At 52.2% G+C, this 27058-nt stretch overlaps 7 protein-coding genes and 3 non-coding genes across 10 annotated transcripts; 4 read left to right on the forward strand and 6 right to left on the reverse strand.

The window, feature by feature from the left end:
* Positions 1–1682: 1682 nt before the first annotated feature.
* On the reverse strand, positions 1683–3378 carry B0H65DRAFT_167109 (uncharacterized protein). The gene is made up of 3 exons (XM_062821317.1): positions 2885–3378; positions 2240–2823; positions 1683–2167 (listed from the first exon to the last, which is right to left on the reverse strand). Exons 1-3 carry the CDS (start codon positions 3080–3082, stop codon positions 1855–1857), a joined length of 1095 nt encoding a protein of 364 aa, XP_062683229.1. The 5' UTR covers positions 3083–3378; the 3' UTR covers positions 1683–1854.
* Positions 3379–6499: 3121 nt separating this feature from the next.
* B0H65DRAFT_167207 (uncharacterized protein) lies at positions 6500–12024 on the forward strand. Its single transcript, XM_062821318.1, has 2 exons — positions 6500–10302; positions 10356–12024. The coding sequence occupies exons 1-2, from the start codon at positions 6643–6645 to the stop codon at positions 11868–11870; spliced, it is 5175 nt and encodes a 1724-aa protein (XP_062683230.1). The 5' UTR covers positions 6500–6642; the 3' UTR covers positions 11871–12024.
* A 626-nt stretch (positions 12025–12650) lies between these two features.
* On the forward strand, positions 12651–15473 carry B0H65DRAFT_491873 (uncharacterized protein). Its single transcript, XM_062827745.1, has one exon. It carries the CDS (start codon positions 12822–12824, stop codon positions 15171–15173), a length of 2352 nt encoding a protein of 783 aa, XP_062683231.1. The 5' UTR covers positions 12651–12821; the 3' UTR covers positions 15174–15473.
* A 1022-nt stretch (positions 15474–16495) lies between these two features.
* B0H65DRAFT_571752 (uncharacterized protein) lies at positions 16496–17328 on the reverse strand (the record flags this gene model as incomplete). The annotated part of the gene is made up of 2 exons (XM_062830489.1): positions 16496–17098; positions 17194–17328. The coding sequence occupies 2 exons, from the start codon at positions 17326–17328 to the stop codon at positions 16496–16498; spliced, it is 738 nt and encodes a 245-aa protein (XP_062683232.1).
* Positions 17329–18355: 1027 nt separating this feature from the next.
* Positions 18356–18428, forward strand: B0H65DRAFT_t175. Its single transcript has one exon. It is a non-coding gene; the product is annotated as a tRNA-Lys (tRNA).
* Positions 18429–18908: 480 nt separating this feature from the next.
* On the reverse strand, positions 18909–18980 carry B0H65DRAFT_t193. Its single transcript has one exon. It is a non-coding gene; the product is annotated as a tRNA-Arg (tRNA).
* Positions 18981–19345: 365 nt separating this feature from the next.
* Positions 19346–19433, reverse strand: B0H65DRAFT_t192. The gene has a single exon. It is a non-coding gene; the product is annotated as a tRNA-Lys (tRNA).
* A 559-nt stretch (positions 19434–19992) lies between these two features.
* Positions 19993–20250, reverse strand: B0H65DRAFT_508099 (uncharacterized protein; the record flags this gene model as incomplete). The annotated part of the gene is made up of 1 exon (XM_062828200.1): positions 19993–20250. The coding sequence occupies one exon, from the start codon at positions 20248–20250 to the stop codon at positions 19993–19995; it is 258 nt and encodes an 85-aa protein (XP_062683233.1).
* Positions 20251–22672: 2422 nt separating this feature from the next.
* On the forward strand, positions 22673–23884 carry B0H65DRAFT_462541 (uncharacterized protein). The gene has a single exon (XM_062826647.1). It carries the CDS (start codon positions 22906–22908, stop codon positions 23461–23463), a length of 558 nt encoding a protein of 185 aa, XP_062683234.1. The 5' UTR covers positions 22673–22905; the 3' UTR covers positions 23464–23884.
* Positions 23885–24320: 436 nt separating this feature from the next.
* B0H65DRAFT_167285 (S-adenosyl-L-methionine-dependent methyltransferase) lies at positions 24321–26275 on the reverse strand. The gene is made up of 7 exons (XM_062821319.1): positions 26144–26275; positions 25744–26071; positions 25546–25678; positions 25364–25487; positions 25106–25281; positions 24849–25024; positions 24321–24772 (listed from the first exon to the last, which is right to left on the reverse strand). Exons 2-7 carry the CDS (start codon positions 25948–25950, stop codon positions 24344–24346), a joined length of 1245 nt encoding a protein of 414 aa, XP_062683235.1. The 5' UTR covers positions 25951–26071; positions 26144–26275; the 3' UTR covers positions 24321–24343.
* Positions 26276–27058: the final 783 nt, after the last annotated feature.

Below are 27058 nucleotides of genomic sequence, written 5' to 3' on the forward strand. Positions count from 1 at the left end.
AGAGTTGGGTCTGAGGACTGAACACTGATAGAGGGAGTTGGATGGGTTGTCGACGGATGGATGGATCAAGTTGGCGACTCGATGTGAAGATGCGCACAGTCCCTAGGACCTAGGTGGTGAAACTGGTGAAGTCGATGCTGGTTCCCTCCGAGCTCTCTCTCCCTTGCCAATGTTGCCAACTGTGAGCCGTCAAGATCCTATCCTTGAACTCCTTCCGTGATCACCAGTCCGGCCTGAAATCCTTCCAATCCTAACCACCCACTGCAACCGTGAGGATGATTCTCCAACTTCCAGACGGACTTCCTTCCTAAAACACTTTGACTTCCCGTTGCAGAGAGAGCACCAAACTTCAGTTCTTCAGTCTCAGTAAAGACCGTTCCGGAAGGGCCAGCCAGGCGTTCGTTGTCAGTGACTAGATTACCCGGGAGCGCGTCGCCGCCAATGCACTCTCCTCTCGATGCACTTCGACTTCGTCGACGTGGATGCGCGATAGGTAGTTTCGTTGACAACGCTTCTCTGTAACGTAATTCCGTGAAATCGAGGCTGTTGTTAAGTAGCCCTACAGTTGAAAACTTGGCTTGGCAACCGGCGCAGTGAGACGATGACAAGATCCGGATTGTAGTAAGGGTTGTGAGTTGGCCGACCGTCGTCAAAGCAACCGACTACTATTGCCTGCGATGTAAAAGATGGTATATCGAATGATTGGAACAAAGCAATTGTTGAAGTCAAGTCGTTGAGGATGATGATGATGTTGTCCTGGGAGTCTGGGACCTCGTACTACAGTGGGGTAGAAAACGAAACTTGCTACGGTACGGCCGTTTTCGCGTGGCTGGGAGAATGTCAGAAAATGCGCGGGCTGGGAGGGGATAACAAGTTATAACGGGCGTTATTGTTGGCCTTGTCATCCATGAGATATAATATTCCAGATATTTATATGAAATATACCTCCCACCAACCTCAGTCCCCAGTTTCGTCTTTCGACTGATCACTGAGTTGTCATGGACGGACTCCATCGTTCGGAACAGCAGTGACAGCAGACGGGAACGGTGATCTTGGCGCTTAAAGAGGCTTGGCTCTGTTTGGCGGGCGGTGTTATCGATAACGAGCGACCACACACTCCCGTCGCTGAAGTGAGATGACGCGCCATTATAGGAACTGAAAATAACATCAACAGGGAGTCGACTGTGTAGGTCGAGATGCTCGTTACCTTTTCTCACATCGTCGATGGATGTTGTGTTGGTGTTTCGGCGCAGGGATACTGCAGTGACGATGCCGTTGACAACTGCTTAAAAAAAGGTGCGTCTCAGCTGTGCCGGGCACCGGACGGAAGAGTCCGAGATGTCGATGTCATCTGCGGCCTGATGTCAATATGCAGGCTTCCATTCTGTCAAAAATGTCCGAAAAATCTGGGGTACATATGGGAACGCAAAGAAACTGCAGGGACTTTTCAGAGAAGCAACAGCGATAGGGACAAGAGCAAAGTGGAAGAGCAAAGTGAAAGCGCAAAATAAAGTTCTATTGCGCTTCAGGGTGGTGTTATATGATGAAAGGCATCATATCCCGGCCGATCTCCAGAGACCAGGCCTATAAGAAAGTCGTCTAAGTGCAAGCTAGCTCTTGAGAAAGAAAAAAAAAGACAAAAGTATTCCCCCAATGGTATCCTAAAACACCTGACGTCCCATCCCATATCTATAGGAGACATCATTATGCTGCCGTTATTTGTCCTGTTATGTCATATGTATAAAAACGCCGCGTTGCTGCGACCTCCTGTACTGGGTGCCATCTTTATTGGCCCCCTTCCTTCTTCACCCCGTCGGAATATCGCTGCTGTCGTCTTTGGAAAAAAATATCGACTTATAGAAGGCTTTCGCCGAGAGCGCACCTGACCAAAGAGCAACCAGCGCGAACAGTCTCGTGTGCGCCGGTGTCATTGGGAGCCGCCAAGGTAGGGTTGACCTCGACAAGATCGACAGCGACAAGACTTCCCGTCTCGTGCACACACTCGCAGATGAAGTCGCCCTCACGGAGAGTGAGACCGCCGCGGACCGGGGTTCCCGTGGAAGGCGCGAACGTGGGATCGAGCGCATCGACGTCGAACGAAAGGTGGATGGGGGTGTCGTTGCCGATGTGGCCGAGGGCCATCTCCATGACGCGACCGATGCCGTGCCTGAAACGAAGGGGTGATGGTTAGCAAGATGCTCCGGACAAACTCATGACATCCGCCGGGCAGTAGGCTTACTTGTCAATGTCGTGCATGCTGAACGCCTTGATTCCGTTCTCCCTCAGGATGCGCTTCTCACCGGGGTCGACATCGCGGAGGCCAATGTAGACCAGCTTCTTGACACTGAGGAGGTTGTCGGGCTTCAACCAGCCAAAGAACTCCTCCTTGTCCTCGCGCGCCAGACCAGTGAGAAAGCTGACGGGCATGCCGTGGATGTTACCGCTGCCGCTGGTCTCGGGGGTGTTGATGTCGGCGTGGGCATCGACCCAGATCACGGCAATCTCGCGTCCCAGGCGCTCCCTGATGGCCTTGGCCGAGCCGGCAATGGTGCCAATGGCAATGCTGTGATCGCCACCGAGAGTGAGGACCAGGCGTCCCTCCTTGGCGTGCGAGTAGACCTGGTCGGCAATGCGCTTGGTCACGTTGGAGACGGCGCGCGGGTTCTTCATGTTGCGGTAGTCCGGGTCCTCCTTGGGAACAAGGTCCGTGTAGAGGTGCACCTCGTCATCGCCGTGCAACTTGTAGCCTAGCTCTTCGCGGAGCTGGGTGAGGAGACCGGACTCGATAAGGGCGGAGGGGGCGGCGTCGACACCAGGCTTGCACTGGAATTTTTGATCATGTCAATGGATGCCAAACTCGACAGATATAAAGAGTACAACATACTTGGCCGCCGGAGAAGCCTACGGCAACAATGCCGAGGTCCTCTGGGTGGGAGAGAAACTTGGACTCGATGGGGGAAGACATGCCGAAGGTCTTGTTGGAGCTTGTGGGAGAGGATGATTCGGTGACCATTGGCGCCTTTGTGGACGAGGGAGCAGCTATATAAGCCGCTGCTTGGTTATCGACGCGGGAGGGAGACATGGTGCCGAGGTAGGGTAGCAGTGGGGGTAGAAGAGGGCTAGAGCTAGTGATGCAACCAAAGAGATCTCACAAGGCCGGCCGAGATTGGAAGAAGGCTAGTGTAGGTTATGAAGAAACGAGAAGTTGTTGAGGAGAGAAGAAAGAAGAGAAAAAGAAAAACAACTGAAAGCGAAAGGATATATTTTTCTCCAACCCAGCGCATGACATATTTACCTACCTTCCCGACTCGTCCATCCCAACAAGGAAGTTTCAAGATGCCTGGCTTCCCGCCGCTCATGCCCCGGCTCGAGCCCGGTGCTGGTTACGGTGTGTGAACGGATCCGGGATCACGGACCACGGAATACTTTGTCCATCTCGCCCGAGGAGGGATGGAGTCCCCAAGATTCCAAGAGTCTTTGGAATGACGGCTATCACCGGTAGTATCCGACATGACCTTGGCACTATTTGACACTTTTGCATCTACATAGTATCGCCGAGCCGAAGAGCAGATCTGGTGATGGAAGATGAGGGTAAAAGATTCGGTATTACGTACAGTGGACTGGGCTATGTGTCGAGGCCACCAATAAGAGGACCTTGATGGCCCCATTGCTGGATGGCCGACGAGGGGAGGTGTGGAGGGGCACACTGTTTGACAGAGAAGAGATTCGAAGCGAGCTTGTCAGCTTTTCCGTTTCAGTGGCAGCGATCGCAAGGGATCAGCCCGGCCAAGCAGAGGAGGTGGTTGGAGACTTGGAGTCTGTGGAGGGGCATCCAGTGGCATCGATCGTCTCATGAAGAAGGTCCAGACATGTCCGTGCACCCCAAAAATCGCCCAAAACCACAAGTCCCTCCACCACTTTCCTCAACAGCAAACGTTGGGCTGGAATGCTCCTTTTCGCTACTCAGCTGGCCTCAAAAGGGGCCTTTTTGGGTGATGCGCTGAATCCGAATCTGTGTATGCAAAAATCTTTGTACTTTTTTATATCGGGAAGCCCGGAAAACGAGAAGACGAACGGAGGATTGAGTTTGGGAGGTACTTCTGTGCACTAACAATTTGTGAGCTCTGACCACTTTTTCGCCCAAATAGGAAAAAAGCACGGACTTGTCTGGACCTGGATAACGACTCCCGTAGACCATGGGCTTCCACAGGCCGGAGTGGAGGTCATCTGAACTTCCAGAAAACTTCTTCTCCATCTCATTAACCGTGTTTTGCGCCATTTTTTCCCGGCCCATAAAAATATTGAGAGACCTTAGCCCTAAACAGTTAGTGGTTCCATCACGGCAGGATACGAATCCAATTGACCGCCATACCCCGGTCTGTCAGATGATGGCTTCAAAAATCCCCAGGGTACAGCGTCTTGATTTGGGACGACAGCTTCGACGACAGGACCGGAAATCGGAGATTCTGTCTCTGTTCTGTTGGGTGTTTTTGTTAGTGCGAGATCGGTAGTTGCTGAGTTGGATGCACTCATGCGGTAGCGGATAAGCTTACGCTACGCCTATCTCACAGCTATAATATCCTTATCGCTTATCGCTCTTTTGGGAGCTGCGATAGTCACGTAACACGAGATGGAATTTGTCCGTTTCTTCCACCATAGTTATCAGATGATCAGATAAAAATTGGTTGATAATGTGGCCGAGAGTAAGATCTGGGATCCTGAGCAACCTCTGGCATCCCATGATACTCCGGATGTTCTACTGTGGTAGATATGCGGGATATAACTTCACTTCATCAAAGAGATGACCGGATGGACTAGGAAGTTTCGTTACTCCTCGTCCTTTAACGGCAGTTCCTCCGATGCTTGCTGTCGGCTTGGTCCCAGTTCCACGCCGCCAAGAGCCTCAGACCAGCGCACAAAATCATTGGAAGTCGATGTCTGAGGTATGAGTTTTTCTTCTTCTTTGCTACAAGTTCTACCGCAGCAGAGTTGAGCAAACAGACAGGAACTGACCTCCACTCCCTAACGGGTACCGCTGGGAGAACGTCCTTCGTTCCATCATGGTGTTGGATACTGCGGGCTAGCCACCTTCGTTGTGTAAGAGGAAGATTTTGTTTGTCCTGAAGTGCCACACGAGCAGTACAGCTGTTCCTTTGAAAGCCCTGGGAATTCAAATGGCTCTCTTGCCTCTTTCCGTGCTTTTTATGTTTACAGAAAGGGACGATGTAGACTACGGTGCTTACCACAGTCCTCATGTTAGTTTTGTTGCGCTTCAACTACTCTTGTTCGAGCCCAAGGGCTGGACGGTTGAAGCCAGGCCTAGCTGGTTGTTGTGATGATTCAAGAGCATCGTTATACCAATGTGGGATGCGAAGCCGAGTAAGAATATGTTAACACACAATAGTCTCTCTCCGTGTGCTATGTTGAGTCGTAGATAAGTATGTCAGACACATATCATTTAACGTTAACAACCTGTACTCTGTAGATTAATCACCATGTCAGCTGTTTCCTTTCGGACTTCAGGGGGTGCCCGATCTGGGTGCACGGCCTGAACAAAGAAGCGCGGAATGTCAGGCACGCCTGCCATCCATTGCCCGACACGGAGAGTCCAGATTGAAGTAAATTGATGCTCAAATTTCGGAATCAAAGATTGAAACGAAACATGGCCCATCTTTGACCACATCCGAATCCAGTAACAACACCATGACGCAACGGGATGCTATTCGCCAGCACGAAACCGTCTGCTTGGTTCTCCTAGCAATCCAAACATGGATGTTCCCAACGGTAGCACCCGTCGTAGCACTCGTAGCAGCTACATGTTGAGGGGACAGAAAAAGTACTTAGACTACTTATAGTACCGCAGTGCTCTAGAGCTCACGATGTGAGATCCATTTGACTATGTGGGATACGATTTGTTATTTGTTTCGACATTCTCAGGACCTCCCGTCATGCTGGTGTCTTTATTTTTATATGGAATTCGGGTCATGACCCGTGGGTTAGGTGGAGTGCACGGTCCAACCACGCGACGGGAGCGCGTGAACCCTCCACCCAATTGCCGTCAGGGCAACTCCGTCACACTGGACTCCAGACCATCATCTCCGCTGTGAGCTTGTACAGAGCTGCACCCCTTACGAACCCCTGTACCTACCTCTAGAGGTCAACCTCGACAGCCACCAGCTCATGAGTGGTGCTTGCCAATCTATTATTTCCAGGTACATGACCAACCTCTCCACTCGACAAACGCCTACTATCCCCAAAAAAGACTACAGATTGCGGATAGTGATACGAACTTTGGACTTTCTGGAACATTTCCTCCATTTTACCTCTTACACCAGTGTACTTGCTACGACATATGACGCCTCGACTTACTCGACACCTTGCATTTTACTAATTCTGACTTCATAATCGCGGATGTAGTCCTCTAATACCTCGACTTCCGGACCACGCGATCATCAGTACGGCGACAACCCCTAAGACGACAGCACGGCGATTGACGCGGATACGGGATACGGGAGGAGCCCCTTAAAACAACCGCAGCGCAATTGCGCTTTGCCAAACGCGATCCAGCACCGTCACCCTACCTCTAGGGCTGGCTGAGACCCAGGCCGGGAGCATACGGGGAGGTAGCTGAGGACTGAGGTGATGACCATGGAGGAAGAAGTCCAGGAGCGAGGAGGCCGTCGGTCGCGGCCATCCACAGCGACGAATCCCGATAGCAACGCCGACCCCCAACCTTCGACGCGAACGAACAACAACAACAACCGCCCCTATCCCTCGCCCGCGACCTCAACTACAAGTCCGGGTACATCGTTAAGACCTGATGACATACCGCCACTGCACGCCGCCAACTCTGCTTCCTCCCTTTTAGCAGTTCCCGAAACCAGCTACTTGGAAGGCCCGAGCATAGAGTTGAGGCAGTCCGATTCGCAAGCCGAAATTGCCGTCCACCAACACCTGAACGAGATCGAATCTAGCTTTTCCGCCCCTATTTCACCCTTTCCGACTTCAGACAGAGGCGTTGACGATACCTATGACCTCTTCGACTCCGCGTCCAGGGAAGCTGCACCAGCCGGGCCGACAGCGACCGCTGCACCTGCGACTCCTCCGCCACCCCCACCAGCGCATGCCGACGCACAATTACAAACAGACAGAAACACCCAAGAATCAAGACCAGAGTCCGAGAATGACTCTGAGGACGACACACAACATCTCCCCCAAATCCGCTCCAAAATGCCTGTAGCCACAGTCGAGGATGCCGACGAGACCTCCATGCAGAGGTCCAACAACGAAGAGGAAGACGGGGGAAGCGGGGAAGAGAGTCAGAGCGGAGAGGACGAGCCGAACGAGGCCCACGAGCAGCAAGGTGCGGACACATCGATGACAAGTAACACAACTTCGTCTCTAGAAGCCTTCTCTCCATCTCCCCCAACTGCTGCGGCTGCCGCGAGGACGACATCTCGCGTCGTTTCGCAACCGAGCCTAGACCGACAAGTTGATGACTATGACGGAAATGGGTCGTCCCACGAGCAAGAGCACCAGGACGAGTCTGACGAGTCTGATTATTGGCACGAAACTCCCACCAAGCCACGGTCGACCCCCGGAAACAATGCGAATCTGCAGCATGCACCCTCCACCCAAAGCACCAGGAAAAATCTCGCTAGAGAGAACCTGACCCCGGAAAAGACCCCTGAGCAGGCCCCCAAGCAGCCGGAGGGTAGAAAGCAAGGCCAAGAGCAGCAACAGAAGGACCACCAGCAGCCTCCGCAAGAAGAGAGACGCGAGCTTCCCCAGCGCCCCAAGTACCTTAAGAGAGGTCAACAGCGTGGTTCCGTCTCATCCTATACTAGTGATCCAGACCCCGACAGCGATCATACGATTGGTATGGGAACAGACTATGCGCTGCACTCCGGCGGTGCGTCTTCTTCGACAGAAAGGCCGCGAGATACGAACGGCCTCACGCGGACCATCAGTCTGGGCAGTTTTGCTAGTGGCTACGAAGACCCTGACCCCTCGGGACCCATTTCTGGACTCACTCCTCTCGACGAAGCTTATAACGCGATATCCCCCGAGCCAGCAGTCATGCGCCAGCTACGGGACCAGGAAGATGACGGGGTGCGAACACCTAAAGCCCGCAAGACGCCACCTCCGCTTGCTGCGCCATCAGACACAGTTCTCGCCCGGCATGTTAGAGATGTGCAGGTGCCTGAGTCTCTGGCGAAAGAGTACAGGGCCAAGACAGGACTGACGACGCCGTTGAAACCCCTTAACCTCGCCGACCTTAAGAGTCCCGGCAAGCTGGGCGCCTCAGTGGTTACGACTCGCGCTGGCGGAAAGAGCTTGACATTAAAAGAGCAAAGTAGCACCATTGAGCGATTGAGCAAAGAGAACTTCGACTTGAAACTCAAGGTCATGTTTTTAAGTGATCGTCTGGACAAGCTCTCTGAAGAGGGTATTAAGGAAATGATTTCGGAGAACGTGGAGCTCAAAACTGGGCTAGCCGTGTTGCAAAGGGACAACAAGATGCTCCGAAAAAGGGTCAAGGAGTTGGAGAAGCAAGTCAAGGACGAGGATGAGCGACCAGGCACTGCGCGCAGCGATCAGTCAGACGAGGAGAGCGCTGCCTTTAACCAAGAGGTACAAGAAGAGTTGATGTACCTCAGGGAGCAGCTGGAAGAGCACATCGTCGAGATCGAGAGGCTTCGGAATGAAAATCTTCACAAAGAGGCGGAAAAGAGGCGTATGGCGGAAATGGTTCGCACCCTCAGCGAAAAGACGGGCGAAAGGTTCGGCGGAGACTTGGATCGGCAAGAAGAGGCCGACGTTTACAAGGATCTGCTCGAGCAAGAGACGGCGAGGAGGGAGCAGAGTGACGAAGATAACCGAAGGCTGCGTGAAGAAATCTTTCGCCTCAAGCAGGAGCTGGCGATGCAGCCGAACGGCAATGGGCAATATCAACAGCAACAGCAAGGTTCTAACATGTCATACCTCAGCCGAAGGTCCCGCGACCAAGGGAGCGCTTCCAGTCGGCCTACGACTTCCGATATGGATGTTGCAAGTTCAGCCACCACTCTGATCGAAGAACTTCGTCGGGAAAGCGAACAGTTGCGCCATGAAAACGCCGAGCTTCGTCGCGAAGTGGGCGCACAAACCTCCATGTTAACCTCACGAAACCGTGAGAAGGAACGTCTTTACCAAGAAATCGAGGATTTGAAAATGGCACAACGTCGCGGGGGCCCTGCGCCGTCTACTATCGACAGCCTCTTGGAGAGGTCAGCATCCCGTGCCGGCGCCCATGAAAGATCACACTCGAGAGCTAGTGGCAGAACGGGCATGACGGGACTGGACGACGCCGATCGCGAAGAGCTCGAGAATAAGATTTCTCAGATGAGAGATAAGAACAACGAACTTCGTCTTCAAAACCAAGATCTGGAGCGTGAGCTGGCGGCCTGTATGGAGGACTTTGAGATGCTCTGCGAAGCGAAGAAGCAGGCCGAAGAGCTTTCCCATTCCCTGCAAGATGACCTGGAGGCAGCAATGCAGGATCTTGTCGCTCTGCAGGCCGAGCGTGACGAGGCACTTCAAGAACACGCGAACCTTGAACAGGAGTTCGAAGCTCTGCGCAAAGAAGCCCAGGAGGAGATCGATGCGCTGGAGGGTGAATCGGATCTCCGTAGTGCCGAGATTGAGCGCCTCCAACTTGATCTGAATGATCGTAACGAGAATTTCGATGCCTTACAGGAGGAGATGCGCAAGATGAGCGATGCCCTTGTTCGCTTGGAGGATGAGCAGGAAGCCAAGCACAGACGGATACAAACACTTGAACAAGAGCTGAATGATGCCAACAGAGAACTGGAGGAACTTGAATTCAAGCTTCTCGAGGCAAACGACAAAGCCAACCGTCTGTCAGTCCAGCAAGAGTCAAGCCAAGGGGAGATTGCGTTCTTGCGGGAAGAACAGGAGAGCGACAAGATCCGGATTGGTGATCTGGAAGCGGCACTGGCAAATTCCGAGCAAGGTATGCGTGATGAAAAAGACCGAGTCAGAGAGCTCGAGAACCGGCTGGCCCAGGAGAGGAGACAACGAGAGATTGTCGCAAACAGAGAGAAGGAGGAGGTACAGCAGTTCATCAACGAGCTCAATAAGGAAGCAACAGCAGCCAAGGATGAAGCGCGACGACTGCGCAAGAGCCTGACAAGCAGGGAGGTCGAGGCTACAGAGTGGAAGGAGAGGCTACTGGAGCTGGAGAACAACCTTCGCGAGGCTCTAGGTGACCTGAACGGCACCAGGTCCAGCCTTCTCAAGGTAAGTTGCCCTGTAATGTTGCAGCCTGGATGTAAAACTGACAAGCACGACAGTCTATCGCCAAGCTCCAAATGGACCTCGAAAAAGCCATGCGCGACCTTGACACTACCAAGGCATCACTGGCTGAAAAGGACCGTATCATCAAGCAGCGTGACGCTCTTCTTGAATCCCATGCTCTCGAATCCCGCAAGGTTGGCGAGATGCTCGACAAAGAGCGCCAAGCTCACCGGAACACCAAAAACCAGTTTGAGACGTTCCAGAAGACGCATCAGCATGTTACGCGCACACTCTCTCAATCAGACGCGCGCATAGCGGAGCTGGAAAATGGCAAAGCCCAAGACAAGAAGCGCATCGCTCAGCTCGAGACCACGTATAAAGAACAACTCACCGAACGCAACACCCTGCTCCTCAACCTTTGGACCAGGCTTTCCAGCCTCTGCGGCAGCGATTGGGCACACGACAATAGTCTCATCAATGGCCGCGCTCTGCCTAGCCTGGAGTCGGTCGCTACCATGTTCCCTGGGTTCAGCAAGAACCTCTTGGCTGCGGTGAAGACTCTGGAAACCATGGTCAGTGGCTTCCAGACCAAGGTGAAATCCGTGGAGCGTGACCTGTGGAGAGAATATCAGGCGCTGGAGAGCCACCTGGAGATGCGAGCCAAGAAGCTGGATCGTCTGGAGCACATTGTGCGCAACAGCATCGCAGCAGGCACCACAGGCAACGGCGTCCCAACCGCTGCCGAGGCTCAGGGCAGGCTTGCCCGGCTAGAAGAAGCCTACAGGCAGCTCAAGGTGGAAAACCATACTCTCCGAACAGCAGCCGAAGTCCGCGCTAGAGCCGCGTACGCTGCTGCCCATTCTTCTCGGGGAGGAGGAGATGGTCACCAACAGAGCCCCAGTCCCCTGCCGTCAGCAGGGCCAAGAGACAGGGAACGAATGCCCAGCGACAGAATGTCTATTTACAGCCAAGTAGACCCCAGAAAAAGCGGCAGCAGCAGGCCGAGTTCCATTGCCGTACCCCAGCGATCAGCGAGTAGCAGTCGCAGGTCCATGATCAACGACATGGACGGCCACACGGACGAGGGTTTACTACCGGGATTCTCCCAGCCGCCCCTGTCCCGAGCACAGAGTACCCGGTCGCAACAAAGTCACCAACACGAGCAGCACCCCCAAGTGCAATCCCAAGCCTCCTACACTGGCCCCGGTGGTGGAGGTGGGGGGATTCAAATGCCAAACGAAAGGGGAGTCGCTCCTCCTTCCGGTCCGGGGTCAACTAGTAGTACCAACAACCCTGCCACGCCTGGTATGTACCTCCAAAGCGGAGGCGCAGGAGGAGGGACAGGCACAACGAGCGCAGACAACAAGTGGATGCTGCGGCTGAGAGACCTGGAGTACAAGCTCAAGGCCGAAAGGGAAGGGAGAATCTTGGACCGTAACGAGGCGCTCAAGAGGATCAACACGAGCGAGTCGGAGAACTTGGCCCTGAGAGAGAATCTGGAGAGGGAGAAGAGGAGGAAACGTGAGAGCGCCCAGAGTTCGAGCGGTGGTGGTGGGGGGATTATGGGATGATGGGCAATGGCGAAAGGAGCGGAGCGCAGGGATCCTAGATGGTCTACGTAGCTGGAGCTTCTTTTAGCGCGTGACCCAGCTAGTTGTTCCACGGCAGCAGAAAGGTCAAGGTCAAGAAGGTGTTGAAAGCTGTTGGAGGTAATAGGATATGGATGCATATCACACTGATAGGAATACTTGGTATGGTCTGCATCAAGAACAAGGAGTAGGCGGTAGAGGTGAAACAGAGAGGATTTTGGTGTGTCGTTTTTTTTTCTTCTTCTTTTCTATTCCGGTCATTACTATTGTCCCTCTTCTTGTTAACAGCTATGGTTTGTCCATGGGTCGGTCGGTTGGGTTTAAACAAACGGTACGGACGGGCATTGTTACTACTACCACTATTACCCCTTTCCTTAGTTGATGTTGTTTTTGTGTGTCGACTCCGGCCTATCGCCCGGTTGACTTTCTGTTGTCTGACGCACTGTTTTTTTTTTTGTCGGTATTCAGATATCGTACCATGCTATGGGCCTTTCGTGGGCCTTCTGTGTCAATGATAAGACATCATCATTAACCAGTCACGATCATCCAGCACCCTGTTTCTAGACATGCATTGGAAGAGTACTCGACGAGTGGCACGAAATGGATATGGCCGTAGAGGTACTCACTGCGGGTAAGATACCGGACCTGCATGAATGTGACGTTGTGCTGCGATAAGCCTTATCAATGGGCGGTGTCTAATGGCAGGAATAATTGTCGCAGCTGGTTGCATAGGAAAAGTGAACTTTGTTCTTCGGGGCAATTCCAGTATCGAGTATTAACATCAACATCGAAAAACTAGCAACACACAGGAGCACGGCAGCGCCATCCCATCGTCTCCTCCTCCACCCTCTCGCGTTCTTCTTGTTCTTATATAATCAGCAAACCCTTCCCGAATAGGCTCGACTCCCCGCCGTCCTCTCCCGTCCACGTCCGATGCTCTCTACGGTGGGCAACAATGCTGTGCGCCGCAACTTCGGCCTGGGCCAAGCGCCATGTTTATCGTCCATAATCACAACCGCTACCTTCTTATCGGCTACCCGCGCACAATGGCACGCACGAAGGGCATACCAGACAACAAAGGCCCTCGAAGCCAAGAAGTCTGCCGCCGGCCAGATGATGTTCGAAGCCATGGGAATCCTCCAGTCAGTCGGAGTCGCAGACCCAGCAGCACAAGCGAAACCCAAGAGGACGAGGACGCGCAAAGCAAAGGCGGCTGAGGAGGATGTTGGCGGTGCAAAAGAGGTCGTTGAGACCCAAGAAGAACCCGAAAAACCGAAACGAGGTCGGCCCAAGAAGGTTGCTGATAGTACCAAGGATGGAGAAGAAGTGGGAGTTGAAAACGGAGAGGAATCCAAGAAAAAGGGGGTAAAGCGGCCACGCAAGAACAAGCCCGAAACCGATGATACCGAGGATGGGGAGGTAGCCGCGAAGTACAAAACCGTAAAAAAACGAGCAGCTACAGGGACAGCAGTGAAGAAGATGCCATTAAAACCAGCCAAGATAACGAGAAGCGATGAACAAAGCATGCTGCGACCTTGTGTTGACCCCATGCAAGAGCAACTATACGACACAGAGCTTTGGGGCTGGCTCGATTATGGGCGCAACTCGGCGAAGGGACTGGCGCCTCCACACCTTAGGAAATGCGACAGAACCCGAGTCAACGTCACCAGCGAGGAGATGGTCGACGATATCCTCGAATACATGAAGCCCACCTTGACGCGCCATGAGGGCTGCGACATCATCGATTTAAACCCCGGAGCTGGCGTCTGGAGCACCAAGCTGAACGACCTGCTCAAGCCTCGCACGCACCTGCTGCTCGAACCGGACGCGAACTTCTACAAACCCATGCTTGAACCGCTGCTTGACCGAGAGGGTACCAAACTGGTGGCCAAGGACGGCGTCGTCTGGGCGGAGCTGTTGTCGGTGCTCACACCCGAGTACCTGCCGCACCAGAAAGAGCACCATTACTCCGCCGACGACGTACCCGAGCGCAACGACACCCTCCTGGTCACCGCCAACCTCGGCTCCTACCCCAAGAGGAGATACTCGAACTTCCCGAGCGCCACCGCCATGATCCTATACCAGTTCAACCACGCCATCCGCAGCGGCGCCCTCTTCCAGAAATACGGTCTGGTCCGCATGCTCCTCTGGCTCGACGACGAAGACAAGGCCGCCATTCTCCCCCGCATGGCTCAGCGCCGCCGGCGCGTCGCCGTCGACGCCGAACTCAACTGCGAATCCATCACCCACGTAGCGGGTCCCGATTACTCCGACGTCGACCCCTCGAAGCGTCTCTGGTTCCACCGCGACCCGAACATCGACCGCAGCAGCGCCTTGACGGCCTTGCAGCGCATGCGAGACGCCGGGATCCAAACCCCTCCCGGTCGCGAGACCAAGCTCCTCCGCGAAATCTCCCAAAACCCCGACGACGTAGTCGCCGCCGGCGAGACGCCCCTCATCTACGACTTCCGTCACCAGGAAGCGTTCGAAAAGCTCGAGAGGGACTTCGAAGACGGCAAGATCGAGATCGGCTCGAAGGAACACAAGTCCATGGTCCGCATGCGCGTCCAAATCGGCTCCGCAAACAAGCGCTTCAGCAATATCCACACCAACATGGCGGAATTCCTCCGGCTCATGGACGACTATCGGCTTGCCAAAGCCAACCAAGCAGACGAAAAAGCCCTCAAAACCATCATGGACCGCTACAAGGAATGGGAAAAGACCTTTATCGCCCTGGGCTCGACCGCCTGCGGCGACTGGTTCGTCCAGCGCGATAACCTGCACCTGTGGAACCAGAAGAGCATGCACTGGGACCGAAGGGCCATCGAGCCCTTGGTCATCAGCAAGGACGAGTTTTTCCCGCACGTGCCGCTTTCCTTGCTCGACATCCAGCCCAAAGCCGCGCACAGGGTTTTGCGCTCCATGGGCCCCAACTCGGATCGGAGCGGCGACATGGCGGACTTGTTGATGCGCAGCCTCATGATCTATACCAACTCGCCGATGAGAACCGTGTTTGATCGTCTGGCGCCAGGAGCGAGCGAGTCGGTGTATCCCAAGTGTCACAGCCTTGTTGATCCGGAACAGGGCGGTGTGCCGTTCCCCGGAGCGGCGGAGATCACGGTGAGGGGCATGTCGGCGCGGCAGTATGAGGATGTGTTGGAGCAGTGGATGAAGTGGCCGTTTAGACCGCGGTTGGAGGATTTGATCAGCCAGTTGTCGGATGAGTATAAGGATGCCGAGGGGGAGGATGGGGGCAAGTTTGGGGGTGTTAGTCCGGAGTTTTAGAGAGATCGGGGCTGGGGCCTACTATAACTCTGGAAGCTTGGGAGAAGTGAGGAGATGTGGGACGGGACGTGAGAGCTTGTGCAGTGTTGTGAGAAGGAACAGAAGAAAGAATAGCGGGCGGCTGCTTTCATGCTATGCTGGCTTTACACTACCTATACATAGGAAGCCCAACCAGGCAGGGCCAGCTACTTGTACCTAGATGACAAACATTTATATAGACACTTGGGCGCCCAGGCGACTAGACTACAGGAAGACCATGTTGCTGTACGATAGAGATGAGAAAAAGATGGTATTCGGTGTAAATGGATTATACCAAACGTGAGTGAACTCTTAGGTTATCTCTTTTGTTTCATATTGGTTGTTGTTCATCTTCCAGTTTCTACACCTGACTTTGAGGCCTAGGTATGACACGAAGTACTCTGGTACCAGACCAGGCCTTGTACAACAACTAGGGGTCAAATCTAACGAAAAACTGGTCTTTGACTTGGAGTATAGTCTAGACACGTAAGCCAGTATACCCGCTGTATAAGCAACGAACAAGGGCCTGCCTGCAGGAGCTTCCCTTCCTACGGGCACGTTGGCTCTAGACTAGCCTCTACATACCACCACACCAGGCAGGCTTAAGGCTTCGGCCCTCCTTTCCGATCTTTCCTCTAAACGTTCCTTACAACCTTGTTGACTGTCTGTCTGTCCTTTCCCTTGAGTGATGGTCGGACAGAGTTCGTTGACTTTTTTTCTTCTCCATTCCCCCTCTCGCTTCCCTTCTTTCTACAATAATAAAACACGACTGGTGCCTCTATCAGCCACGGAGAAATTTTTGCCACACGCGAATTTCATGGTATTTGATCAAATTTCATTGTTGGGTAGTAGTAGTGGGCAGCGATATTATTGTTTACCACAACCGGTTTTGGGTTCTTTTTTCTTCTTCTTTTTTTCTTCTTTTTTTTTTCTTTTAGCCAGCTGTATCTCTACATACATACATATGCTGCTTTACCATCGAATCGATGAGTGTCCCATCTTTCAGAAAGAAGAGGAAAACGAATCCAAATATTAAAATAAGTAAGTGAAACTACCTACCTCTAGCCAATTTCAGTCGAACGTATCTCCCGTTGCGGGTTGAGCCATTCAGGCAGGCAGGCAGACAGGCATGCTGCTCTTGTCGAAGAGTATTACTCACCCTTCTGCTACACACCGAGATTATTACAAAAGATATAAGAAGATAAAGAAAACCATTCTATTAATACTCCATTATGTCACGCACGCACCCCCACATGCCTTCTCTGCCTTGTCTCTTTCTCTTCTTCTAATATTCCACTCTCCCATTAACGGGCTACACCACCACCAAAAACCATACCCGCTTGAACAACCATCGCCAGCGCCGCTGCGCCAAAAACATTCATCATGCTGGGCGTCTCCCTGTCGCTCCAGCTGTCATTTTTGTTGCCGACATCGATGTCTTTGGGAGGAAGAATGGGGAAATCCGAGCAGGGCGTGTGGGTATTAGACCCGACCTCTGTCTCGCTTGTTGTTGTTGTTTTTTTGGTTGTTGCTGTGGACTTGTTGAAATGCGCGGATTGATAAGATCGCCACGCACTTGGGATGAAGTGTTTGTTTCCGGATGAATTCGTGGAAGTTGTATCCGGTGCCCTTTTCGTTACCGTTGCGGCTGAGTTTGCTTCCGGCGGCAGCGAAAGAGAGGACGAGGATGTGAGGGAGCGGGATACGGACGACTCGACTGTCTCCGTACCGGTCTTGGTGGATGTGGTGGTGATGGTGGTGGTGGTGGTATAGAGGCTGGGGACTTCAGTCTCATATTCTTCTTCGCTGTTGATGCTGTTGATACTGCTGGTGCTGCTCTTGGGGGTTGTTGAGGCGGCTGGATAAGAGACCGCGATACCGGTGACTACGTTTGTGTTGGCAGGATCCTGTGTGTGTGGAACTGGAGTTAACATTGAGCAGGCATGGAATGGGGGTCTGTTAAGTTGGACGAAATAGCGTAAGAATGGAAGTGTCTGCTTACGACTTGAGGTACCAGAATTGGAACAGCCGTGTTTGGCTGTACTGCATCCTCTGCCTCCTCTGCGAAAGCAGCTTGGACCAGCGCCCCGAAGAGCCAAGCTGTGAGAGGATGTTTGATAAATCTGGTGAAGCACATCTTGGGAGTTGAGTGCAGGAGATTAGAACTGGACAATGACGAGGGCTAAGCCTGTTTCCCGAATTTGGCAAAGAATTATCACAGGAATGATGGGGAAAATGTGAGAATATCCGAGGATGCCAGGTGATTTGACTGTGAGAAGAAAAGGGAAACAGGAAAGCTGGTAAGGAAACAGGAAAGGGGGAACTTGTACCCTCTTCCTAGACCTGTCTGTAGGCCACGTAGGCGTCATTGAAATCCATTGTCACGTCCATGTCCGCTGTCTGGTGCTCTGCAAGGTCGGGCATGAGATATTGCCATCGGAGCTGCAGTCATCGAGAGCCCTTCGGCCTGTGCCTTTAAATTTTGTAATGCTTCTTAACAGTATCAACATGCAGTTGAACGTCTTGGATCTGAGATGTACATCCCAGACACTCGGTGAGTCTGCCAGGAATGAAGGACACCGGACTCGGACATAAGATGCACTTCAGTGTCATGGAAAAAGAGAGGAAATTTCCCAACATGACCGGGCCAATTCTTTATGCAAAAGCAGGCAGGTTTCGAGTGTGCAGTGGCCGGGCCTTCCCCATTTGCAGTACCAAGATAAACGCAGGGCAGGTACGAAAGATTCGCAGCCTCCGCCCCGGGGCCAGCTACCCCGAGTCCGGGTGCAGGCTTCTCCAACTGAATTCGGTCGTAATGCTCACGCCGACTGGTCCGAATCGGCGCCGTCGTGCTTTATAGAGGTACCTACCGGATCCCACGCCTGGTCCCAGCAAACGACGGCTGCGCAGATTCTGGAACGAACAACGCAATACCGAACTGCACTATCACATCCATCCTCATTGGGCATATGTCGACTTGCAGGAAATCAAATTCTTTCGCCCCTTCCTCCTTTTGTCCGCCTCAAGGGCTTGAGTGACGCTGTGTCACGTCAAAATGTCAAATTCGCATGCCTCACTCAACGTCCAAAGCCCAACTTTGGGAATGGCTTCTTCAGGTGTGCGTCCGAGCGCCGACTCCAACAACACACAGGCGGTTAAACACCGCCCGGCTAGCTCAATCGGTAGAGCGTGAGACTCTTAATCTCAAGGTTGTGGGTTCGACCCCCACGTCGGGCTCAATTCCCGATGTTGAACAACATCTCCTTTTTTGGTTTCTTTTTGTCTTTGATCCATCCATGCATTCCATTCACCCCTAGCTTTCATGCTTTCTTTTCGTTTGGTGCTTTCCTTTTTTGTTGTCCTTTTCCCTTTTGTCCAGTGTTGGTAATTTTGGCCATTGTTGGTTGGTTTTTGTGAACACATCTGTGTTTTCGGGGACATGCCGGTAAAAGGTTGTGTCCGTTGACATTAAAAGAGTAAAGAGAACAACTCCAGGACACAGAATCTTCGAGTTGATAACTGCATGTCACAGGCGACGGCCCCTCGGCGCTTGGGGAAGTTCAAATGACACATGAGAACAACCATTATTACCTTGACGTCTCAAAGCCTGGGTTTGTAAACGAGTGTCTTCTGAAGAACACTCAAAAACCGGGGAGCAAGAAAAAAAAAGCATCACAGATGATCGTGGAGAGTCTACGGGCAAAAATGAAAGCAACTCGATCCACCCAGGGGTCGAACCTGGAACCTCCTGATTCGTAGTCAGACGCTCTGCCATTGAGCCAGCGGACCTTGTTGAAGACAGGGTATAGATCTTGACATCATATGCTCGCGAGTTCACCATCCGACAACAATGATTCAGTGTTTCTTTAGCCGCCCGACAACCCCCAAGTACGTCCTCGGCCTCTTCCTTATAACATTTGACAGCTCTAACTTCCCAATGGCTTCAACTCCATACTTGCTTACCAGCACTGCCACATCACATAGCGAGCAAAACACATTACTTATCGGTATGAGGGAACGGAGCTCAATTGAACGAATGAACAAACAAACAAACAAACAAACAAACAAAAAGAGAAATAAGAAAGGGAAGAAAACAAAGTAAAGGAGGGAAAAACAAAAAGTCGAAAAAAAATTGAAATGAACGACGGGAATTGAGCCCGACGTGGGGGTCGAACCCACAACCTTGAGATTACGGAGGAACTGCTTAAGAGTCTCACGCTCTACCGATTGAGCTAGCCGGGCAATGCGGCTGATCAATCATTCCTTGATGATAATCCGCCACAGATTTAGGGCTTATAAGGAGTAGTGCATAGCACTGCTTTGTGTTGCGAGCATCACCCACGTTGGGTGGTGTTGACAACATCGCCCTTTCTTGGGGACTTACAAGAAAGAGCATTCCATCCATCCACATGCATGAAAAACCGGATGCGCATCTTCGTGTACTTTATCCCTTTCCTTTTGGATTTCATGTCGTCTTCAAGGTTTGCACCAGGTGTTGAATTTTGCTTGTTCCAGACGCCTGCCGCTGCACGCTGATGCTTGCATGCCTCCCGTCCCGATGCTTCCTTCCACTTCAGTTCTCAAGGGAAACTGACGAAGACGACTGAAGAGGCAACGATACTTACTTGAAAATAACACCAAACAAACGAAGCCACGAGAACGAAAAAAAAAACCCCCCAGCCATCTCCTCTCTCGCGTTGCTAACAATGCATGTACAATCAGTCCCCTTATCAGTCCCATTCCCTCAGTTCCCCCCTCGGCCCACCCCCCTCCTCCCTCCTCCCTTTCGCATCAACCTACACTAACAAGTACCACAATCATCACACCTCTTAAACCCATACCCCAGATCCTTGCACGCCTGGACAAACTTGTTGTGCTGCGTGCCGGGGTTGACGCAGCAGCCCGTGAAGCCGCAGCCGTAGACGCCGTACACGGCTCCGATCCGGTCGCAGGCCGTCTTGGAGTGGTCGGTGCCGCCGTTGCAGGCGCATTTTTCTGCAACGATGCCGATAGCGAGGAGGCTGAGGAGGAAGGAGGAGAGGGTTGTTGTGAGACGCATCTTGATGACTTGACTTGATCTGCGGGATGGATGCTTGGGTTAATGTCGGTTTGAGTAGTAGAGGTTGAGGTAGTTGTTGGTGGTGGTTGAGAGACAGACTGGGACTGGGACTGGGACTGGATGGGTTGATGAGGAGACGGGAGGGATGTACGTACCTTTGATGGTTGATGAATGGCCCGGGCGGGTGGGAAGAAAGTGGAATTGAATGCTCCGATGAGGTTTGAGGTTTTGTGTTTGAGAATTTGAGGGTGACTGACGGATGGGGATGACCAAGTAGTTGATGGATGAAGAGGAGCTGTTGAGGGCTATTTAAGGATTTGCGTCAACTCCAAAATCTCTCTCTCTAGAGGTACTAGACGTTCAGGTCTGTGAATCTACAGAGCCCAGACAGAGCCCGAGTGTCCTATACGACTCCTGCTGCGTTGGATACAACTCTTTGCGTTACACGATGCTGGCTGGAGAGGTAAGCAATATCGCAACATTCCTCCGTCTTGGCTTTGCCAGTAAATTCTCGAGGGATCTCGACAGGACGATTGGATGTATGAAGTGGTCCATTGGACATGGACTCCCAGGTTGGTAGGGAAATCAGTTAGTTAGATCCCATCGGCTGAAGGTGTTGGCGATGTCTGTGGATGGTCTAGATTTCTCGAAGCAATGCGTCTTTGACGCTCAATGAATACTGTAGCTGTCCATCCGCGTTCTTTCTTTTCTTTTTAGCTGGTTTTCTCAGTGAACTATCAGGGTGAACTTTCCGGGGGAAGTCTGGCCTCATACCACACGGTAGCGTCTTGAACGGAGTATGCTGAAGACATATATGGCCAGCAATGTTCACTAGTCTGACGTCTTATTATGTCTCGTGAGTTTTGGTACCTATGCTCATGTCGATAAGGGTTGGGGAGAGAAAGACTCAGCAACTTGAGGACATGCAGCTTGTAAAGCACTCATGTAACAGGTGTCTTGCAAAAGCGTTACACGAGGTAGTTGTAGTGTACTCGGGTTGAAACTGTTACATAAGGTATTGAATACTGAATGTTGCGAGTGGCAACTCAGATGTTGTCATCCGGACCTTTTGTGTTCCAGACCCCTATTCGGAGATGTGCGGTATCATTCGCCCTCTCCAGGTTACACAGGCCATATTTCCACAACCCGCGGCACTCATTCATTAACCTTGAAGCTTTTGTGGCGGTGGACTAATGATAGCACGACGTCGCTCCAAACTCGTCTGGTTCCAGAGAATGCCAGCGTAAGACAGCATGGAGTGCCGTCAGGATAGAACTGACCCAGCCGTAAGAAGGGTACAAATGATGCCCACCAAGGCCTCTTTTCAGGAAGGAGAGAATGTACATCACATGTCCATCGAATGCTACACTGACTCGCCGAGCAAGAATAGGTTTAATATATGTAAGAACCTTAACCGGGAAGGCGGGTGAATGCTATGAGGGGCCGAGGGGGTGCATGGTCACATCTCCTGTCCCGTCCATGAAGGGCGGCCAATGAAAAGCCATTGGAAGGAAACGGGGGGATGGTTGAATGGTTGCGTGCGTCGTCTTATTCCGGTTTCCCGCTCTGTATACCTTCCTCATTTGCGAATTTATCTAGGTCTAGATCTCGGTGTCGGTGAGGTTCCGGAGCTGAAATCTCAGGATTGTTGATACAACCTTCTGCGCCAGCACAATTGGCCAGGCTGACTCGACGCAATTGATGCCGAACTTGGACGTAGTTTTCGAGCGGTAGGTGGAAGATCTTGTCTGTGACGGCCGTGTCTGCAAGGACGACCTTGTCATTACTGCGGCCAGGTCCAGTCAGCTTCGGAATTGAATCTTGACTTCTCAGGATGGACACTCACCTATTTGACCACCAAGCCTTCTCAATCAACTACGACCAGTGTCTGTCCAAAACATGGATTGAACCATCTTTTCGAGTGGGCTAAAGAATATCACTCCCTTTGTCGTTGAGACTCCATCGCCGCGCTGCTGCCCATGGGTACATGCGCAGTCAGGACTTCCTGGAAGGCTGCCCCTGGGTCTGCTTCGATACCAGCCAGTGACTCCGAGGACAATCCTTCGTCGCCAATTTCCGACGATTGATCAGTTAAAGATGGAGCGCGACTCTTTCGGAGAGGCGATTGAACCCGAACCTCTTCTGCGCCTGATCCGGCACATTGCCCGACGCTCAGGTCTGTTGATAGGGGGGTTGGGGGTGTTGATTTGAGATCTCGAACGCCCATAATATGCAGAATTCAATTGAGTATGAACGTTTAGGTTGACTCGGTGTTTAGGTAGGTGGGTTCTGTTGGAGTTTGACGGACTAGATTGCGGCATTGGGGTTGGAGCCGTAAAGGACGATGCCGGAGGGTCGGTCCGCAACGTGAACTCATGATGACGCAAATATGCCATTCATCAGTACAAAACTCCAACTTCCCCCGCCGTGTACAAGTACCGCATTTTCGGGGCTCTAGCGTCATACCGTCGCATGAGGTAAGTGCTGTGGATATGATGTTTTCTCGGCCTGTCTAAATTTGATGATAATTGAACCTTGACCGCACTCACATTTATCAACAACTGCACCCGTCCATCATCTCAACAACCATCTTCCACCACCTCACTAGACATCAAACCACTACAACCATAATCTTCTCCCTGCCTCCAAATCACCATGTCCGAAGAAAACACGCAAGAAGGCCAGGCTGGCCTCTCCCTCTACGACATCAGCATCCCCACCTTCCTCCGGGGTCAACACACCCTCAAGCACCTCCTCGTCACCGCCACCAAGCACGCCCAAGTCAACGACATTTCGCTGCAGGAATTGCCACACTGGACCTTGCATCCAGACATGAAGCCCCTGACCTTCCAGGTCCAAGTAGCCAGCAACACGCCCAAGAAATTCATCGACGTGGTGACCGGTCAGAGCGGCGTCGTCTTTGCGGATGACGAGACCACCATCGAGCAGCTCATTGAGCGGTGCCAGCACACGATTGACATGCTGCAGAAGGTGGAGAAGAAGGTGGTGGACGAGGCGCACGTGCGCAACAACACCATCAATCTGCAGTTGATGGCTGAGGTGTATAATGTGACGCCGGTGCATTACGTGATGAAGTTCGCGGTGCCGAATTTCTTCTTTCATCTGCAGACTGCTTATGCGATTCTGAGGATGAAGGGCGTGCCGGTGGGGAAGATGGATTATTTGAATAACTTTTTGAAGCGTGACTCTTGATGTGGTCTACATAGTCGGGCTCGGAAGGGATGATGGTGTTGTGTATGCGATAGGAAAAAGGTGGCTGGCTGGCTCAATGTGTTTGCGGCTTTGTTGTCACTCGAGGGTGTCACGGCTTTCTGTGCAGGAACAATTTGTTTGTTAAGGAAGGTTCACTGGGAGATTATGGCTTGTTTTTGTGTGGATTGGTTGCTTGTACACACGATGAACATCACGGATACAAATCAGAGAAAATAAATTGTGCTTTCTGGGTAACTGTCATTTCGTGGGTGATTAGATTGCTTAGTCTAGCCACGGCAATGAGATTCTTCTTCGTCGCCCTTTCTGTGTAGACGATTGTCTCTCCGATTTCGTAGACGGCCATCTTGATGTTGGCGTTTGAGTTGATGGCTTTGCGGTTGGGTGATGGTGCGGTTGGGACAATCTTTCAACAAAGTTTCAACGCTTTATTGAAAGGGATGTAGTGAATAGCGCTTCTTTGTTGGCTACCTACACAGCGAACGTTTAGTTCTTGCTTTTGATTATGACGATCTTTACGAGCCTGCTCAAAGCTTCAACATCAATGGCCATCAATGATTCCCAGTGTTTTCAACAGAGTACAAAAGCCTACGTCAATGATGCATAACTGTGTTGGGACTTTGTATGTATCTTGTGCTTTGACATGATCTCGTCAAGGATGCGGAGGTCAGATCCGGAATGTGGTGAAGCAAGACTGATGGGTGTTGACGGGGGGTGGTCGTAGCTGAACAACCCGCAACACGAACAAAGCACTGAGCGCACGGATACGCTTTTCTATCACCAAATTCAAAAGAATCATATCGTGAAAAAGGAGGAATCAAGGATTATATTCTGTCTACGTCGTCATCAAGCAGATTCTTGCTTACGCCAGCTCGCACTCAATCAGATTCTCAACAGCACTCAACCCACTCGACCAGAACTTTGTAATCTTCAGCCCCAACCCGCTGCCCTCAATGAGTTGATGCCACTGGTCCTCCGTCCGCTCGCAAGCCGACAGCTGCGTCATCATCAGCATATCGCCCGCGGTCCCTTCCCAATAAGCACCGGTTCGCGGGATCACGCATTCGAAGATGAGCAGCTTGCTGTATCCGGGCTTCATCGCTTCCGCCAGACGAGCGAGAATCTTCTGGCAGACATCATCCGGCCAGTCGTGAAGAATCGAGTGCATGAAATAGGCCCTGGCTCCCTTGATGGGCTGCTCGGTTAGGAAGTCGTGGGGCATGCGCTCGATCGAGGGATCAATGTCCTTGGCGTCTTCGATGACGGAAGGACGATCTTGTAGGATCAGTTTCTACACACGGCCAGTCAGTCAAATCATGCCCATTTTCTTGTCATGTCGGAAGTAACAGGTAGGTGGTGCTACTTACGCCGGGGTGGTTGGGGTAGTTTCTCTTGAACTCGTCAATGTCATGGCCAAGGCCGCCAGCGACGTCAACGACTAGCGGCGCATCGGGCGATGCATCGGTACCGGGGAACAACTCCTCCTCTACAGGATAGATTTTGGGATGATGCCATGGCAATCGACCCTGCCTGTAGCCGCCCACTATGAGTGTGAATTGCGAGGTTAGTGAACAGATTCCCACGTACTATCGCAAGACAATATTCCTTGTGGCGCAGGACTTACTATGGTGGTTCATTTGAGGGCCCATGCCGATGGACCCGAGATAAAGCATGCAGTTTGGCAAGTCGCTGTTGTATGACGCATGGAACGCCGTGTGAGCGGCATCGACAGGATTCCGCCAGTTGGTCTCGCGAAGGAACTTGTAAAAGTCGATTGGGCTGCGACCAATGCCACCAAGCCTGTTGGACGTGAAAAGAATATGGTTAGCAAGACTGAATCCGAGAGTTCAGCACCGGTATCCCTATTTGGATTCTAACTCACAGGCAAACATAGCCGTCGCCGATGACATCCAGGCTCAATGACTTGGTAAAGTTTGTGAGCTTGTACTCATCCTGAGCAACCTCTTCAAGATGGCCCATGGCGCACACATGGCGCAGTAGGCGGCCTGTAATATGATCTGTTAGCTCAATTTCCTTTTTGTTCATGAACTAAAAGTCACTAACCGAGAAGTTCAGGATCCATGCCCAAAGACTTGGCCAGATCGTCAACCTTGTGGACGGCATCGACGCCATTCTTGACCATGAGCTTCCAAAGACCGACATCGACACCGGTGATCAAAGCAGCATCAAGTCCTGGCTGTATTTGTGCCTAGTGTCAGCAACCTGGTAACGATGGCTTGGGGGAGAGGCTCGGCCACTTACATCAGCCCATGTGTGTTGCAACATCTGCTCACGGGGTGTCATGAGAGACTGAAGAAGACTCCGTGCCTTGACAACCATCTTGTGGCGCGTCTCCTCATCGCCTTCCTTCCAGTCTCCCTGAAGAGCATTGAGATCCTTGAGCAACCCCGGCACAGCATCGGCGTCGCTTGGCCGGGTTGCGAGCGAGAGATCAACTGTTGTGGACATGTTGGCTGTATGTGTAATGTGCTACTGAAACGTGGAGAATGGCTCGATGGGGGAGAAGTATGCCGCCGCTTATATACACAAAAGGGCTTGCGTATCCGTGAAGTTGACGACGCCGACAGGTCTAGAGAAATCTCGATTAGCATGAATAGCCCGGGGCCGATATGGGGGCAATACTATGGCCTTGACCCCCTACCTTGAGTGGTGGCATAAAATGCACAAAGGTTATCATTGTCTCCCTGCCATCTCCGCTTTCGCCCACATTCCCGCTGGATGCGTTGTCCCGGGGCTAACTGACAGGCCTTCCATCGATGGTCATGAAGATCACATCCAAACCTCAACTTAGGTTGGCAAGAATGCATGATCAAGTTACACTGTGTTAGATGTAGGGCTGGACCCACCCGGATGAGGCTGTTAGCTGGACCGTTGGCGCTTTGACAGCGGTTCGGCACTAACCGAGACCCGCTAAACCAGCCTGTCAAGCCTGTCCGGGCCCTATCCAGGCACCGGTTCGCTGTTCCGATGCTAACACGGCGTCAAAACATCACTGTACAGCATGCACCGACCGTTTCATGAACAGTGGGTTCACGTTGCGGTCTACTGAAGGTCCAAATCTCGTCGCCGAAGAAGAAATGCGACCTTGAATCTCATGATTGCTCCGACAACGAGGACCGAGAGCGAGGCAACCTCACCGCCCCACCGTTTACTACAAGGTGCTGTCGAGACGAGGAGGATGGCGACTCCCACCAGCATGGACACTCGTGGGTTCTCACCGATGAGTTGTTCCTTGAGACTCGAGACTCCCCTGGCTATACAACATATGGGCGTACCTACCTTGTTCATTCCGCCTCATTATTTCTACCAGACAACTTCCCAGCCATCAATCACTGAATCCCCGGCAACCACCATATCAAGACATTACTAGCCTCGTGATGACTCGGACATTTTTAGGGATATATTGCCTGTCGAAGGAAGATTCCACGATTCCAAAATACAACAACCTGGAAGATCTCGACCTCGGAACGCCCTCTTCAACAGCTTTCTTTCCAACCCGCCTCAACACGGGCGCCGTACCCCAAGTCTTCAGACCGTCTCAGCCAAGAAAATACAT

The sequence above is a fragment of the Neurospora tetraspora genome (genome assembly GCF_033439725.1).
Source record: "Neurospora tetraspora strain CBS 560.94 chromosome Unknown B0H65scaffold_3, whole genome shotgun sequence".
Classification (NCBI taxonomy): Eukaryota; Fungi; Ascomycota; class Sordariomycetes; order Sordariales; family Sordariaceae; genus Neurospora; species Neurospora tetraspora.

Coding starts and splice junctions, on each gene's coding strand:
- B0H65DRAFT_167207 (XM_062821318.1), top strand. CDS start 6,643: ATGACCATGGAGGAAGAAGTCCAGGAGCGAGGAGGCCGTCGGTCGCGG. Junction 10,303..10,355: donor CCAGGTCCAGCCTTCTCAAG/GTAAGTTGCCCT, acceptor CAAGCACGACAG/TCTATCGCCAAGCTCCAAAT.
- B0H65DRAFT_462541 (XM_062826647.1), top strand. CDS start 22,906: ATGTCCGAAGAAAACACGCAAGAAGGCCAGGCTGGCCTCTCCCTCTAC.
- B0H65DRAFT_167285 (XM_062821319.1), bottom strand. CDS start 25,950: ATGTCCACAACAGTTGATCTCTCGCTCGCAACCCGGCCAAGCGACGCC. Junction 25,025..25,105: donor CCCTCAAATGAACCACCATA/GTAAGTCCTGCG, acceptor TCACACTCATAG/TGGGCGGCTACAGGCAGGGT. Junction 24,773..24,848: donor ACTACCCCAACCACCCCGGC/GTAAGTAGCACC, acceptor GGCCGTGTGTAG/AAACTGATCCTACAAGATCG.
- B0H65DRAFT_167109 (XM_062821317.1), bottom strand. CDS start 3,082: ATGTCTCCCTCCCGCGTCGATAACCAAGCAGCGGCTTATATAGCTGCT. Junction 2,824..2,884: donor TAGGCTTCTCCGGCGGCCAA/GTATGTTGTACT, acceptor CAAAAATTCCAG/TGCAAGCCTGGTGTCGACGC. Junction 2,168..2,239: donor AGCATGCACGACATTGACAA/GTAAGCCTACTG, acceptor CCTTCGTTTCAG/GCACGGCATCGGTCGCGTCA.
- B0H65DRAFT_491873 (XM_062827745.1), top strand. CDS start 12,822: ATGCTCTCTACGGTGGGCAACAATGCTGTGCGCCGCAACTTCGGCCTG.